General features: G+C 37.7%; 1 protein-coding gene across 1 annotated transcript in view; it reads right to left on the minus strand.

Annotated features, from left to right (window-relative positions):
* Nucleotides 1-9,384: 9,384 nt before the first annotated feature.
* CLEC4D (C-type lectin domain family 4 member D) overlaps nucleotides 9,385-15,216 on the minus strand; it is an 8,026-nt gene continuing 2,194 nt past the window's right edge. The window contains exons 2-6 of the mRNA XM_017894252.1: nucleotides 15,091-15,183; nucleotides 12,527-12,637; nucleotides 11,625-11,776; nucleotides 10,420-10,535; nucleotides 9,385-9,650 (exon numbers count right to left, since the gene is read on the minus strand). Of these exons, the coding sequence (XP_017749741.1) occupies nucleotides 9,503-9,650; nucleotides 10,420-10,535; nucleotides 11,625-11,776; nucleotides 12,527-12,637; nucleotides 15,091-15,183 (620 nt within the window). The 3' untranslated portion in view covers nucleotides 9,385-9,502. The remainder of the gene's footprint in view (nucleotides 9,651-10,419; nucleotides 10,536-11,624; nucleotides 11,777-12,526; nucleotides 12,638-15,090; nucleotides 15,184-15,216) is intronic.

The following is a 15,216-nucleotide window of genomic DNA, read 5'->3' on the forward strand; positions in this document are numbered from 1 at the left end:
TTTTTTTTTTTTTGCTTTCTTGATATAATTACTGGAAAATTTAGACATATGCAACTCACATTTTTGCCTTTCACTATATTTCCCTTGGACAGTTCTGGTCTAGACATAATGATAATTGTAGGTTTTTAAAATTCCCTTCCAGTTCTTTTGGTCATATTGAGCTGGCTAGGAATGCCAATATATTGTTGCATAAAACTGCTACAGTTTTGTTCTTAAACTTAAAGAAAATGCTTCTAATGGCTTACTGTTAAATATAATAGTTGCTACAGGTTTGGGGTAGGCACCCTGCAGAAAATTCCTTTCATTTCTCATTTGTTAAATGTTTTAACACTAAGTGGTTTATTGATTTTACTAGATGATGCTTAAGCATCTCCTTTAAAATGTTGATAAGATTAATTACATTAATAGATTTGCACACTATGTACCTATATGCACATTGTTTAAAAAACCAAATTCTTCTATAGGATTGTAATTAAAAATAGCTGTTTCCTGCCCACTTCTGATTCCCACACCTAGGCGGCAATTGTATTCAACTCTTTAGATGCTTCTTTTCTATTGAGTTCCATGTTTCTGTTTCTATCAAATAGTTTATAACTCCTTGAGCTTTTTCAGTTTCAGATAATTTCTATGAGCGCCACACTAATGAAAACAAGAATAGTCTTCTTTCTCTCTCTCTTTCCCATCCCCCGCTAACACTGTATAATTATTTATTTAAAAACCAATATTCAACATTTGCATTGATATGAATATGTAAATATTATTCATAGCTGAACTATTTACTGTATTCTTATTACATATTTTTAATTACAGTTTGCTTTTTATGGAGTTAATATTGACATCTTTTCTGTTTTTGGAAACAGGATCTCACTCTGTCACCAGGCCAGGGTACAGTGGCACAATCATGGCTTCATTGGAGCCTCGATCTCCTGGGCTCAAGCAATCCTCCCATCTCCGCTTCCCAAGTAGTTGTAGTTAGGACTACAGGTGCACACCACCAAACACAGCTAATTTTTTAAATTTTTGGTAGAGACAGGATCTCACTATGTTGCCCAGGCTGGTCTCAAACTGCTGGCCTCAAGTAATCCTCCTACCTTGGCCGCCCAAAGTGCTGGGATTACAGGCTTGAGCCACCACATTGGACCCATTTTTTAAATATTTATCTTGCTTTCTACATACTGACATAATTCACCTTTTAACTCCCCAGAAATGTATATCACCTCTCAATTCATTCAAATGCATTCCATCTATCCCATAATTTTGTGGGGAAAAAAATCTTTCTTGGAAAATTTCCTTCCTTTCTCAATCTGAACCGAGATTGCTCTGGTGGTTTGCTTCACAGTCATTATTTTGTTAAGTGTTATTAAAAAAGAAAATATTTTGTAATTTTAAGGTTATTTCAAATTATGATGCAACAATACACTATAAATGCTATTCACTTATAAGAACAAGATATAAAACAATTTCCAAACTATATTGTTAAGTAAAAAATGCAAATGTTTAAGAATATGTAGATTATATTTCTAGTCATATTTAAAATACGGATTATATATCTATATATGTTTAGTATATAACATATGTATGTAATTATATATGTTTATTATGTATAGCACATAGTTTATATGTAGTATATATTCTTATATACTTTATATGTAGTACATACAGAAATGTAAATAAGAAACTGACAATCATAGTTACTCTGAAGAGGCATTTCAGTAACTAGAGTTCAGGGTAGAAGATTTATTTATCTTATACTTTTACTAATGTTTTACAGTTTGCCTTTTAACATACATATATTACTGTTTCAAAATGAGAACACTGTTTGAAATTTTCAAGAATTTTAAGTTTCTAGGACTACCATAATGTACTAAAATAATTAGAACCTATTTTTATGAGATTACGGTCTTTGTCTTGAAGAGATTGTGATGAGGTGCCATGAGAGTTCAGAATAGACTGAAAGAGACTATGGATGTGTATTAGTTCATTTTCTGCTGCTTTTAACAGGATATCTGAGGCTAGAAATTTATAAAGAAAAGAAATTTATTTCTTATAGTGATGGAGGCTGAGAAGTCCAAGGTCAAAAAGCTGTGTGTGGTGGGGGCCTTCTTGCCAGTAGGGACTCCCTAAAGAGTCTCAAGGTGGTACAGAGATCACACAGTGAGGGTGCTGTGTGTGCTAACATGCTAGCTCAGGTCCCTCTTCCTCTTTCTTTAATGCCACCAGTTTTCTGCCTATGATAACTCATTAATACATCAGCCCATTAATCCACTATTCTATAACTGGGAGTTAATTCATTCATGAGGATAGAACCCTCATGATCCGATCGCCTCTTAAATGCCCCACCTCTCAGGCAGTGGCGTTCTGAGGCTCCCATGGAAAAAAACCGTAAGAAGTGAGTGGATCCTTCACCGGCAACCAAGGTATCCAGGCTGTCTCATCATAATTCATTAGGAGGCTGGTGTGACCCACAGAGAGAAGAAAGAGCAGTGTGGTGCAGCGCCCACCCGAGAGCCACAGGGGGAAGGGGAACCCCCTCCCACCCCCCAGCCAAGGGAGGCAGTCGGCGAGCACCCTACCCAGCCAGGGAAACTGCTTTTTCCACGGAACTGTGTAACTTACGAATTGGAAGAGCCCACTCACAAACCCGGGCCCGGGGCCTAACATCTCAACCCGGAACACGCTACTCTGACGCGCTCTCAGCTGGAATGTGCAAGGCCAACGGAACTCCGGGGTGGGTGGGGAGGCGTGGGCAGAGGGCGACCAGCACTGGCTGTGGCTGCCTGCTGTCTAAGCCGTTTGAGCTCCTTGAGGGAGGGGCAGCAGCCAGCTCTGGGATTCACAGCTGCCTAACATGCAAAGCTCCCTGGGCGGGGGAAGGGAAGCACCCATTTCCGTAGCTTCAGGCTGTGCTTTTCCCCTGCGGAGCCAGGGAGGCTGGAGAGCTTGGTCCCAAGACTTGTCCCCACAAACCAACACACTGGCTGTGACAGTCTGCGGCCAGAGTGCCTCTTCAGGCCTAACCTTGACCCATCCTTCCTCAGCGGGCAGGGCTTCCCTGCAGGATCTCCAAAAACTCCAGCCAGAGGCTCAGGGACAGAATTTGGTTTTCCCTGGCCTGGGCCCCTAGCGGCAGGGATGGTTACAGTCTCTGCGGACCAGCAGACTTAGCTTCTCCTCCTGGCAGTTCTGAGGAATCTGGGCAGCCCAGATGAGTGGGTTTCCCCCGAGCAAAACACACCCTCTCCACCAAGGGACAAAGTGCTTCATTAATCAGGTCCTACTCCCTGTGCCACCCAACTGGGTGAGACCCTCCAACAGGGGTTGTCAGACACCCTACACAGGAGTGATCCTACTAGTATCAGGTTGGTGCTCCTAAAGGTCAGAGGTCCCAGAAGAAGGGGCAGGCACCCATCTTTGCTGCTTTCCAGCCTCCTTGAGTGATATCTCCAGGCACTGGAGTAAATCAGATGAACAGGGCCTGAAGTGAACCCCCAGCAAACTGCAGCAGCCCTACGGAAGAGAGACCTGACCATTGAAAGAAAAACAAACAGTGACAACAACAGCATCAATAACAACAACAAAAGGGGCCCCACAAAAACCCCATCTAAGGGTCAGCAGCCTCAAAGACTGAAACTAGACAAATTCACAAAGACGAAAAAGAATCAATGAAAAAATGATGAAAACCCAAAAGACCAGAGTGCCTCTTCTCCTCCAAATGATGGCAGCATCTCTCCATCAAGACTGCAGAACTGGACAGAGGATCAGATGAATGAATTGATATAAGTAAGCTATAGAAGATGGGTGAAAAAAAAATATGATGAGCTAAAGGAGCATGTTCTAACCCAATGCAAAGAAGCTAAGAACCTTGATAAAAGGTTAGATGAATTGCTAATTAGAATAACAAGTTTAGAGAGGAAGATAAACGACCTGATGGGGCTGAAAAACACAGCATGAAAACTTCGTGAAGCATAAAGTATCAACAGCCAAATTGACCAAGCAGAAGAAAGGATATCAGTGTTTGAAGACCACTTTACTGAAATAAGACATGCAGGCAAGAATAGAGAAAAAAGAATGAAAAGGAATAAACAAATCCTCCAAGAAATACGGGACTTCATAAAAAGACCAAACCTATGATTGACTGGGGTACCAGAAATAGATGGGAAGAATGGAAACAAGTTGGAAAACACACTTCAGGATATTATCCAGGAGAACTTCCCCAACCTAGCAACACAAGCCAACATGCAAATTCAGAAAATACAAAGAACACCACTAAGATACTCCACAAGAAGATCAACTCCAAGACACATAATCATTGGATTCCCCAAGGTCAAAATGAAGGAAAAACTGTTAAGGGCAGCCAGAGAGAAAGGCCAGGTGCCTACAAAAAGAAGCCTATCAGATTAACAGCAGACCTCTCAGCAGAAACTCCACCAGCCAAAGAGATTAGGGGCCAATATTCAACATTCTTAAATAAAGGAATTTTCAACCTGGAATTTCATATCCAGCCAAACTAAGCTTCATAAGTGAAGAAGAAATAAAATCCTTTCCAGACAAGCAAATGCTGAGGGATTTTGTTACCATCAGGCCTGCGCTGCAAGAGCTTCTGAAAGAAGCACTAAATATGGAAAGTAAAAACTGGTACCAGCCACTGCAAAAACAGACCAAAATATAGAAACCAATGACACCATGAAGAAACTGCATCAACTAAAGTGCAAATAACCAAATAGCATCATGATGACGGAATCAAATTCACACATAACAATACTAACCTTAAATGTAAATGGGCTAAATACCCCAATTAAAAGACAGAGGCTGGCAAATTGGATAAGGAGTCAAGACCCATTGGTGTGCTGTATTCAGGAGACCCATCTTACATACAAAGACACACACAGGCTCAAAATAAAGGGATGGAGGAAAATTTACTAAGCAAATGGAAAGAAAAAAAAAAAGCAGGAGTTGCAATCTTAGTCTGACAAAACAGACTAAATGTTAAAAAAGACAAAGAATGGTATTACATAATGGTAAAGGAAACAATTCAACAAGAGATAACTATTCTAAATGTATATGCACCCAATACAGAAGCACCCAGATTCATAAAGCAAGTCCTTAGAGACCTACAAAGAGACTTAGACTCCCACACAATAATAATGGGAGATTTTAACACCCCACTGTCAGTATTAAACAGATCAATGAGAGAGAAAATTAACAAGGATATTCAGGACATGAATTCAGCTCTGGATCAAGTGGACCTAGTAGATGTCTACAGAAATCTCTACCCCAAATCAACAGAATATATATTCTTCTCAGTGTCACATGGCACTTATTCTAAAATCGACCACATAATTGGAAGTAAAACACTTCTCAGCAAATGCAAAAGAACTGAAATCATAATAAACAGTCTCTCAGACCACACTGCAATCAAATTAGAACTCAACATTAAGAAACTAACTCAAAAACACACACTTTCATGAAAACTGAACAACCTACTCCTGAACAGCACCTGAGTAAATAACGAAATTAAGGCAGAAATCAAGAAGTTATTTGAAACCAATGAGAACAAAGAGACAATGTACCAGAATCTCTGGGACACAGCTAAAGCAGTATTAAGAGGGAAACTTATATCACTAAATGCCCACATCAGAAAGTTGGAAAGAGCTCAAATTGACACTCTAACATCACAATTAAAAGAACTATAGAAGCAAGAGGAAAGTTATCCAAAAGCTAGCAGAAGACAAGAAATAACTAAGATCAGAGAAGAACTGAAGGAGAATAGAGACATGAAAAACCCTCCAAAAAATCAACGAATCCTGGAGCTGGTTTTTTGAAAAAATTACCAAAGTTGGTAGATGACTGGCTAGACTAATAAAGAAGAGAGAGAAGAATCAAATAGACACAGTAAAAAATGATAAAGATGATATCATCACTGACCCCACAGAAATACTAATCCCCATCAGAGAATACTATAAATACCTCTAAGCAAATAAACTAGAAAATCTACAAGAAATGGATAAATTCCTGGATGCATACACCCTACCAGGACTAAACCAGGAAGAAATTGAATCCCTGAATAGACAATAACAAGCTCTGAAATAGAGGCAGCAATTAATAGACTACCACACACTCAAAAAAAAGCCAAGGACCAGATAGACTCGCAGCTGAATTCTACCAGAAATACAAAGAAGAGCTGGTACCATTCCTTCTGAAACTATTCCAAACAATTGAAAAGGAGGGACTCCTCCCTAACTCATTTTATGAAGCCAGCATCATCCTGATACTAAAACTGAGAAGAGACACAACCAAAAAAGAAAACTTTAGGCCAGTATCCCTGATGAACATTGATGTGAAAATCCTCAATAAAATACTGGCAAACTGAATCCAGCAGCACATCAAAAACTTGTCCACCACAATCAAGTTGGCTTCATCCCTGGGATGCAAGGCTCATTCAACATATGCAAATCAATAAACATAATCCATCACATAAACAGAACCAAAGACAAAAACCACATGATTATCTCAATAGATGCAGAAAAGGTCTTTGATGAAATTCAACATCCCTTCATGTTAAAAACTCTCAATAAACTAGGCATTGCTGTAATGTATCTCAAATAATAAGAGCTATTTATAATGAATGCACAGCCAATATCATATTGAATGGGCAAAAGCTGGAAGCATTTTCTTTGAAAATCGGTACAAGACAAGGATGCCCTCTCTCACCACTCCTATTCAACATAGTACTAAAAGTTCTCTTCTCAGGGCAATCAGGCAAGAGAAAGAAATAAAGGGTATTCAAATAGGAAGAGAGGAGGTCACATTGTCTCTGTTTGCAGACAACATTATTTTATATTTAGAAAACCCCATCATCTCAGCCCAGAAACTTCTTGAACTGATAAGCAACTTCACCAAAGTCTCAGGATACAAAATCAAGGTGCAAAAGTTCCAAGCATTCCTTTACACCAACAATAGGCAAGCAGAGAGCCAAATTATAAATGAACTCCCGTTCACCATTGCTACAATGAGAATAGAATACCTAGGAATACAGCTAACAAGGGATGTGAAGGACCTCTTCAAGGAAAACTACTAACCACTGCTCAAAGAAATAAGACAGGACACAAACAAATGAAAAAACATTCCATCTTCATGGATAGGAAGAATGAATATTGTGAAAATGGTCATACTGCCCAAAGTAATTTATAGATTCAATGCTATTCCCATCAAACTACTGTTGACATTCTTCAGAGAATTAGAAAAAACTATTTTAAATTTCATCTGGAATCAAAGAAGACCCTGTATAGCCAAGACAATCCTAAGCAAAAGAACAAAGCTGGGGCATCATGCTATCTGACTTCAAACTATACTATAAGGCTACATAACCAAGAGAGTATGGTACTTGTCCCAAAACAGACATATAGACCAATGGAGCAGAACAGAGACTTCAGCAATAATGCCATACATCTACAACCATCTGATCTTCAACAAGTCTGGCAAAAACAAGCAATGGGGAAAGGATCTCCTATTCAGTAAATGGTTCTGGGACAACTGGCTAGCCATATGCAGAAAACTGAAACTGGGCTCCTTCCTTACACCTTATACAAAAATTAACTCAAGATGGATTAAAGACTTAAATGTAAAACTCAAAACCATCAAAACCCTAGAAGAAAACATAGGTAATACCATTCAGGAAACAGGCATGGGCAAAAACTTCATAACTTATTGACAACTGAATCTCGACCTATATATAGTTCTCCACAAATTAAAAATGGATAATATTGACTATACAAAGCCCACTAGCGTTTGCATAAAGTTACTTCAACAAGTTTCATAGGTTTCATGCTACATGATTTAATGAATATGGGAAACACAATCAAATTTATTTAGCACCATTTCAGCTAAAAGTATCAGCTTTTAACACAGCTACACAGACACATCACCACCAGCACCACCACCACCACACATAATCAAACACCAGTATTTCAAATCCAAAAAAGCAATAGCTAATTTACAAAATAAATCCTGTTTTGAAGGTAGTAGTAGGAAAGTTGGGTTAAAAGCCATTGCTTGGAATTTTCAGCTTAGATCCGAGAAAATTAGCAAATTGAGAATTTTAAGAAAGACCACCATATTTTATTAAAGTTGGATGTGACTGCCCTTTGAAATTAACTCTATATGCACCAGGAAAAGCATAATTTCTAGTTGTCAAAACAATGACTTCCTTGCTAGTTCAAGCTATAGTTATACAGCTCTAAAGAAACATTAACAATTTATATAAATGGGTTGAAAATGTGATTATTTTCTATTCAAATTAAAAATGCAAACATGAATACAATGTTACTTCAAATAATTAAGAAATTTTATCATCATTAGCTAAGTAATGAGGCCAAATCATCCCCAGTAACTTCCTGTGATACCAAAGGGAATGTATTTTATCTCTAAAGAAGCACAGTTGGGTCTGTCGTGAACTAGCAATGTGAAGGTGAACCCTTTGGCTTCTGGGGGATTTTATTTCCTCTGCTATAGAATTGAAGGACTTTGTTCAAGTGTCTTATAAAGACTTCTTGCTTTGCAAAGACATGTTGGGTAGAGTAAGAAGTAAATTTTTTAAAGGCATTTGGACTTTTTTTCTATCTGTATAATAGCGTGATTCAAAACTATTCCACACTGTTGTTCTGGAAAATTTTCCTCATGGGATGTAAATGTAACGACTGACATTAAAAGTCTGAAAATGAAGCATCAAACAATAAAATGTGGTTTAAAATCTTTAAAGTGCTTGTAATATTTGGGTGAAAAATGATGCACCACTACCAGTTAGAATATCCCACCTTTGAATTTTAAGAGCTAAGAATCTGAGCAGGAGAAAAATGACAAAAGAGATGCACTATTCATGCCATTCTTCTAAACATGCATTCATTGTGCACCAATTGAAAAGTAAACATCTTGAAATACTACAAAGAAAGATTATTCCTTCCCTCAAACACCATACAAAAACCACATTACACACACACACACACACACACACACACACACACACACACACACGTCTCAAATGAATCAAACAAAATAAAAAAGACCATCATGACTAAAAACGCTCTATGGGCCGAGCGCGGTGGCTCAAGCCTGTAATCCCAGCACTTTGGGAGGCCGAGATGGGCGGATCACGAGGTCAGGAGATCGAGACCATCCTGGCTAACACGGTGAAACCCCGTCTCTACTAAAATACAAAAAACTAGCCGGGCGAGGTGGCGGCGCCTGTAGTCCCAGCTACTCAGGAGGCTGAGGCAGGAGAATGGCGTGAACCCGGGAGGCGGAGCTTGCAGTGAGCTGAGATCCGGCCACTGCACTCCAGCCTGGGCGGCAGAGCGAGACTCCGTCTCAAAAAAACAAAAACAAAAAACAAAAAACGCTCTATGACCCAGCATGTTTTCTGTGTTCCAATGACGCGTGTACCTTCTACCCTATTCTAATTGGTTCTTCTTTTCTCTCTCCATCACAAGAACCACTTTGTGGGTTTCTAGTTCAATGTTGTTCCAGGTATTTTACAAATCCTGCTCGCTTCAAAGTTACAGGGAACATCATTCCATGCCCATTTATCTTGGTTATAAACAAGAACAACACAGTTTTCTCCCTGATAGTTGTTGGGTTCGTTGTCATGCCAGAATCTGAAAGAAAAACAACATAGATAGAGATTTATATGTATATATAGATAATGTAGATTATAGGTGTAGATTAGATAACAGATATATTAGGAGACAATTCAGAGAAATGTCCCTAGTGAACAGTTTAGAACTGCACTAATACTATACTCACTAGACACATGTAGCTGCTGAGCACTTGAAATGTGGCTTCTCTGAATTAAAATGTGCTTTAAGTCTTAAGTGCTGTATTTTTAAGACTTATTACCAATAAAGAATGTCAAAGATCTCAGTAATAATTTTATAATGATCACATGTTGACATGATAAGATTTGGATATATTGGGTTAAATACATTATTAATACATTATTAAAATACATCTCACTTGTTTCTTTTTACTTTCTTAATATAGCTAACAAGAAATTTTACACTGCACATGTGGCTTTGCATTATATTTTATTAAACAATATTGGCTTCAAGAAAGAAAATGACAAGATTTTAATTCTCTTTGAAAGACAATTTTATCACTTATAAATGTCAAACCTAAAACAATTTTTATATCATCTCCATGTTATTCATTTTTCATTATTGACACTGTACAAATAAGAATACTGAATATTTCATGGAAATTATAGGACCATTCTGGAACTGGAACATAGCATATAGCGATGACTCAACCTACTGTGGTCTCTCCTAACATTTTTATATCAATGTACTCCACTTCAAAATGAATGTTTCTTGCTACCATCTTCTAACCTTTGCTTATAAATCCCCTTAGCCCACTCAATATACTCACACTGTGCGTGGGTTAAATGGCGTCTGGTCCACCCAGCGCCACTGACCTTTGGCGTTCTCATCTCTCAGTCCAAGGAAATAGGAAAAGCGTCTATCCAGAAATTGAATAATAAAGTTCTGCATAAAAATATAAATTTTAATATATTTGCATGAATCAGATGATGGCTATGACATTGGAAAAAGAGGAAAGATGTCAACTAGATTACTGGTTAAGCACAAAAGCTCTGGCATCAGATAGATCTGTTTTCAAATCCTTCCTGTAATGTTAGTAAGTGCCTCAATCTTACCAAACCTCCAGTGCTCTTGTCTTCAGAACGGACAACTTCACTACTTTATAGAGTTACGATGAAGATTAAGTGAGGTCAGACTTGCAACCCTTTTAGCACAATGCTTAATAGGATTAGATTTTTTAGGAGGATTTTGTTTTTAATATCACCTTCTTTAATTGTGTGCATATTTCATTAAATTCCATTTTATTCAGAATCACCAAACCTATAGATTGTAAAGCTATGGAGACAAAATCCTTGAGGAAACTATTAACCAAGAAAAAGTTAGAATCTGAGTCATGGTACATAAATGGAATCATATTACATGAGGAAATAAGTTTTAGCCTGTAAAGAATTTACCCTAAGATTTCTTTACTTATCATTACATCCATACATCTGAATTATTTTTCCTATACTTTATCTTGAGAAGCTAGTTCAGTCCTGATTAATCATTCATTTATTCATCTACTAACCAAACATTTATCAAGACCTATTCAGTGCGCCTCACACTGAATAGAGACCTATTCAGTGCGCCTCACACTGAATAGGACATTGGAAACGCAAAGGTGAGTAGAGCATGGTTCCAGCTCTCCATGTAGTAAGAGTCCCTGGAAGAGATGGAGCGGTGAACAGACAGTTATAGTGGAGTGGAGTAAATGCTATGATCTCATTGTGCACAGAGTCCCACAGAAGTACCTCCCACTTAGCATAGGGAGGGTTAGAATGAGGAAGGTGGTTAGGGTAGCTTTCTGGAGGAAATAACATATGAATCAAATATAGAAAGACCAAAAGAAGTTGGCCATATAACAAAAAGTTGAAGGGGAAGAAAGGGCTTTCCAGGCAGATGGAGCAGATGAAAACAGACAGAAGCATAACAGGACAGAGAAATTCCTCTTTTTCTGGAAAGAGCAGAGAAACTGATGTGATCCTCCCGACACACCTGCTCAGCTTCCGTGCTGATGGTCGTCAGATGGGCCCCCATCCCTGAACAGTTCCTTTCACTCTCAGCCCATGTCTTATTGTCAGTAAGAGGAAAATAGCAGTTGGACTGCCAGGTTCTCCAGCCAACAGGACAACAGTTCCAGGTGCTCCCTCAAGTGAAAATTAAAATGGAAATTGGTAACAAAAGAGTATTTCATCTGTAACAGATTGCATAACTATTCCACTACCTATATCCAATTAATATTTGTGAGAATAATATCAAGATCACCAAAATTATTCTGTTCTTCTGCCAAAAGATCCTGAAAATTACATTCCTAAATATCTTCTAAACATAAGTACTAGACACCACATAATGACTACAAGAAAATGACAAAATATTATCTTAGAAGGCATGACTATTATTCAATGTTCCTACATCTGTTGACTTTCATATTTAAAGTGTTTCCATTATGAAGCTTTTGCAGAATATTTTACCTAAAGGGGGTAAAGAACCTACTAAAACTCAAGCACTCCCCCATTCTCCCAAATGAGATGACAAATTCCACAATAATAAAAGAAATAAATAGCTTTGCTGAAAGCTATATATTCTAGGAGGAAACTGTCTTTATGATATGTCTGAATCAAGGAAAAATTGAATTTGATTAATGTTACGTTTTGAATGTCAAAAATAACCCATCGATCTGTTCGATCTGTTCGATCTGTTAGCCATATTCTCTAGTGATTAACTGATTACAGTAATGAGAAATAATTCTATCTTAAGGTATTGTTATTTACTCCCATGCCAGATTCTCATCTTATGCTATTTTAATCTTTCCTGGTTCACTACTGACATTCCTTAAGTCGAATTATGAATTTGAACGAAAATGGAAATTAAAAAAGAAATTATCTTATGCTCTATACCTTCAGCACTTTTCAGTTCTGAGTTCTCTTTGATGCATTTGAGTTTTTCATGGTGCTCTAACTTGTGCACTCCTGTGCCTCTCTTACAGCAGGAAAAGTTGTGCTGAGTCACTGTCAAGGATAAAAGCAAGTTAGGTTTCTTTTGCTATATAACCACTAATTAGGGAAATAGGGGCTGACCTCCCTAACCTTTCTCTTATCCTGATAATTAAGGCCCTCATATTCTCTTTTCTTTCTATGCAGCTCGTTTGCTCCAGCTCCAGGTGAATTAGTTGAAAGCAACTGTTGAAAATTAATATTTTTATTATATTGTCCAATTTGTTCTTTATAGGAGAAGTTTTGCAAACTTTTATGTGCACATGCTTGCAAGCATGTTTTTCTGTCAAAATTTGTGTTAGAATAGGGGTTTTGGTGCGCACTAGGTTGTATGAACCTTACGCATTTCTAAAATACTTTCGCCTTGAAATATACAAACAAATGTAAAAAAGTGGAAAACCATTTAGCAAATTATTGTAAGGTGAACACTCCAGTTAACAACTACTTAGCTCAAGAAACAGAATATTGCCAAAACCCCAGATAGCCTTCACATCTCAAACGCAACTCACTCCCTCTCCTTTAAAGGTAACCACTCTTGGCTTTTAAAGTAACCACTGTGCTTTGCTTTACAATTTTATCACTTACTAACATGTCCCCTGTTTTGCCTGTTTTTGAACGGCAAAACAGGGGACATGTTAGTAAGTGATAAATCAGATTTGCCTGTTTTTGAATGACAATCATACAGTATGAATTCTGATTCTGTCTTTTGTTGAGAATTGTTTCTGAAATTTATCTATTTTGTTACGTGCCCTCTATAATTAATGCATTTTCACTGCTGTAAAGTGAACTATTGTCTTCATGAAATAAAATATACTTATCTATTCTACTTCTATTAGATGTGTGCATTGTTTCCAGTGTTTGGCTACTGTGAACTCTGCTCTTCTGAGCATTTTCAACCATGCATTGTGGAGCACATAAGCATGTGTTTCTGTAGGGCACATACGTAGGAGTGGAACTGCAGGCAATAGGGTGTGAATATTGTAAACTATGATAGTGGTCAACTTTTCCAGAGTGATTGTAATGCTTAAACTCCACCAGAGGCAATTCATTAGAGGTCCATTTGCTCCATGGCATCATCAATCTTTGGTAGTGCCAGACTTTTAATTGTTGCCATCCTGTTATGTTGGCAAAGGTGTCTCACTATGAGTTGCATTTGCATTTCCCTGATAATTAATGAGGCTGGCAATTGTGTGTGTTTAGATTTCATTTTTCTCTTTTTTTTTTTAGTACCTATTTAAGACTTTGCCGACTTTTTTATTGTAAGTATTTTTCCTACTGGTTTGAAAAAATTTTTAGATAATCTACACGTGAATTATTTATTAATTATTTGCATTACAAGTATCTTCTGTGGCTTTTTATTTTCACTGTTACAGGTATGTTCTGTTGTACCGTAACTCATTTTAATGTAGTATAATTTGTCAATGTTTATTTTCTAGTGCATTTTGTGACTTGTTTAAGAATCGTTCTCTACCTCAAAGTCATGAGGATATTCTCCCCTGTAGTCCCAGCTACTGGGGAGGCTGAGGCAGGAGAATGGCGTAAACCTGGGAGGCAGAGCTTGCAGTGAGCTGATATCCGGCCACTGCACTCCAGCCCGGGTGTCAGAGTGAGACTCCATCTCAAAAACAAACAAACAAAAAAAAACTTTATTGATTTACTTTTCACATTTTGGACAATAATCCACTCTAGATTTGTTTTTGTAGACAGTATGATGCAGGAGACCAATTTCATCTTTTAAATAATCAATGGACTCTGCAACATTAATTGAACAAAACTGTCCTTTTCCGATATCTCTGAGATATCTTCTTTTGTTTTATATAAAGAGTCTTATATACATGCGGAATCTGTAACCGAACTCTCCTTCATTTTCCTCTAGTCTATTTGTCCTGCACCTATATCATATTACTTTAATTATAATTATTTTAGGTTTGATATCAGAAAGAATTTTTTAATGGTGGTGATGGTTTCAAGGGTGTATCTTATCCCCCAAATTCAGATGTATACATTAAATATGTACAGGTTATTATATGTCAATTGCACATCAATAAAGAGGTTGAAGGAAAGGGGGAAAAAAAGAAAGAAAGAGAGGGAAGGAGAGAGACAGAGAACAATTCTTCCAACCTTTTGCCCATCTATCTGAAAGTTATTTTTCTGCTGCTTACTCTTTACTCATAAAATGTATCCCTTTGTAATCCCAGTCCAAAATGGGGGGAAATTTACCATAGTAACCAACTTTTACATGTACAGAAAATGGTCTAAATTCCATCATTCAATCCCTATCACAAGGTAGCACCATCGAAAGACAGAAAGTCAAGAATGTAGCTCTGAATATTCAGCGCAAGACCCTGAAGATACTATCGATAAGTTATGCTAGGAAAAATCAAGATACCAAAAGGCTTAGAGCAACCTCAGAAAAGTTGTTTGGAAAAAATAATTCAAGAAGAGTTCTACTTTGGCTAATAACTTACCCAAGCAACTTGCAATAAAACAGACACTGAGAAGTGAGATGAAAACTGTAGCAATAACCCAAGGGATCCACTGGGAATGCACGCCTCCTTCCACTAGAACCAAAAGAAAAACAGAGATTAACCTCC

This window comes from Rhinopithecus bieti, unplaced genomic scaffold (assembly GCF_001698545.2).
Source record: "Rhinopithecus bieti isolate Rb0 unplaced genomic scaffold, ASM169854v2 scaffold_23748, whole genome shotgun sequence".
Taxonomy (NCBI): domain Eukaryota; kingdom Metazoa; phylum Chordata; class Mammalia; order Primates; family Cercopithecidae; genus Rhinopithecus; species Rhinopithecus bieti.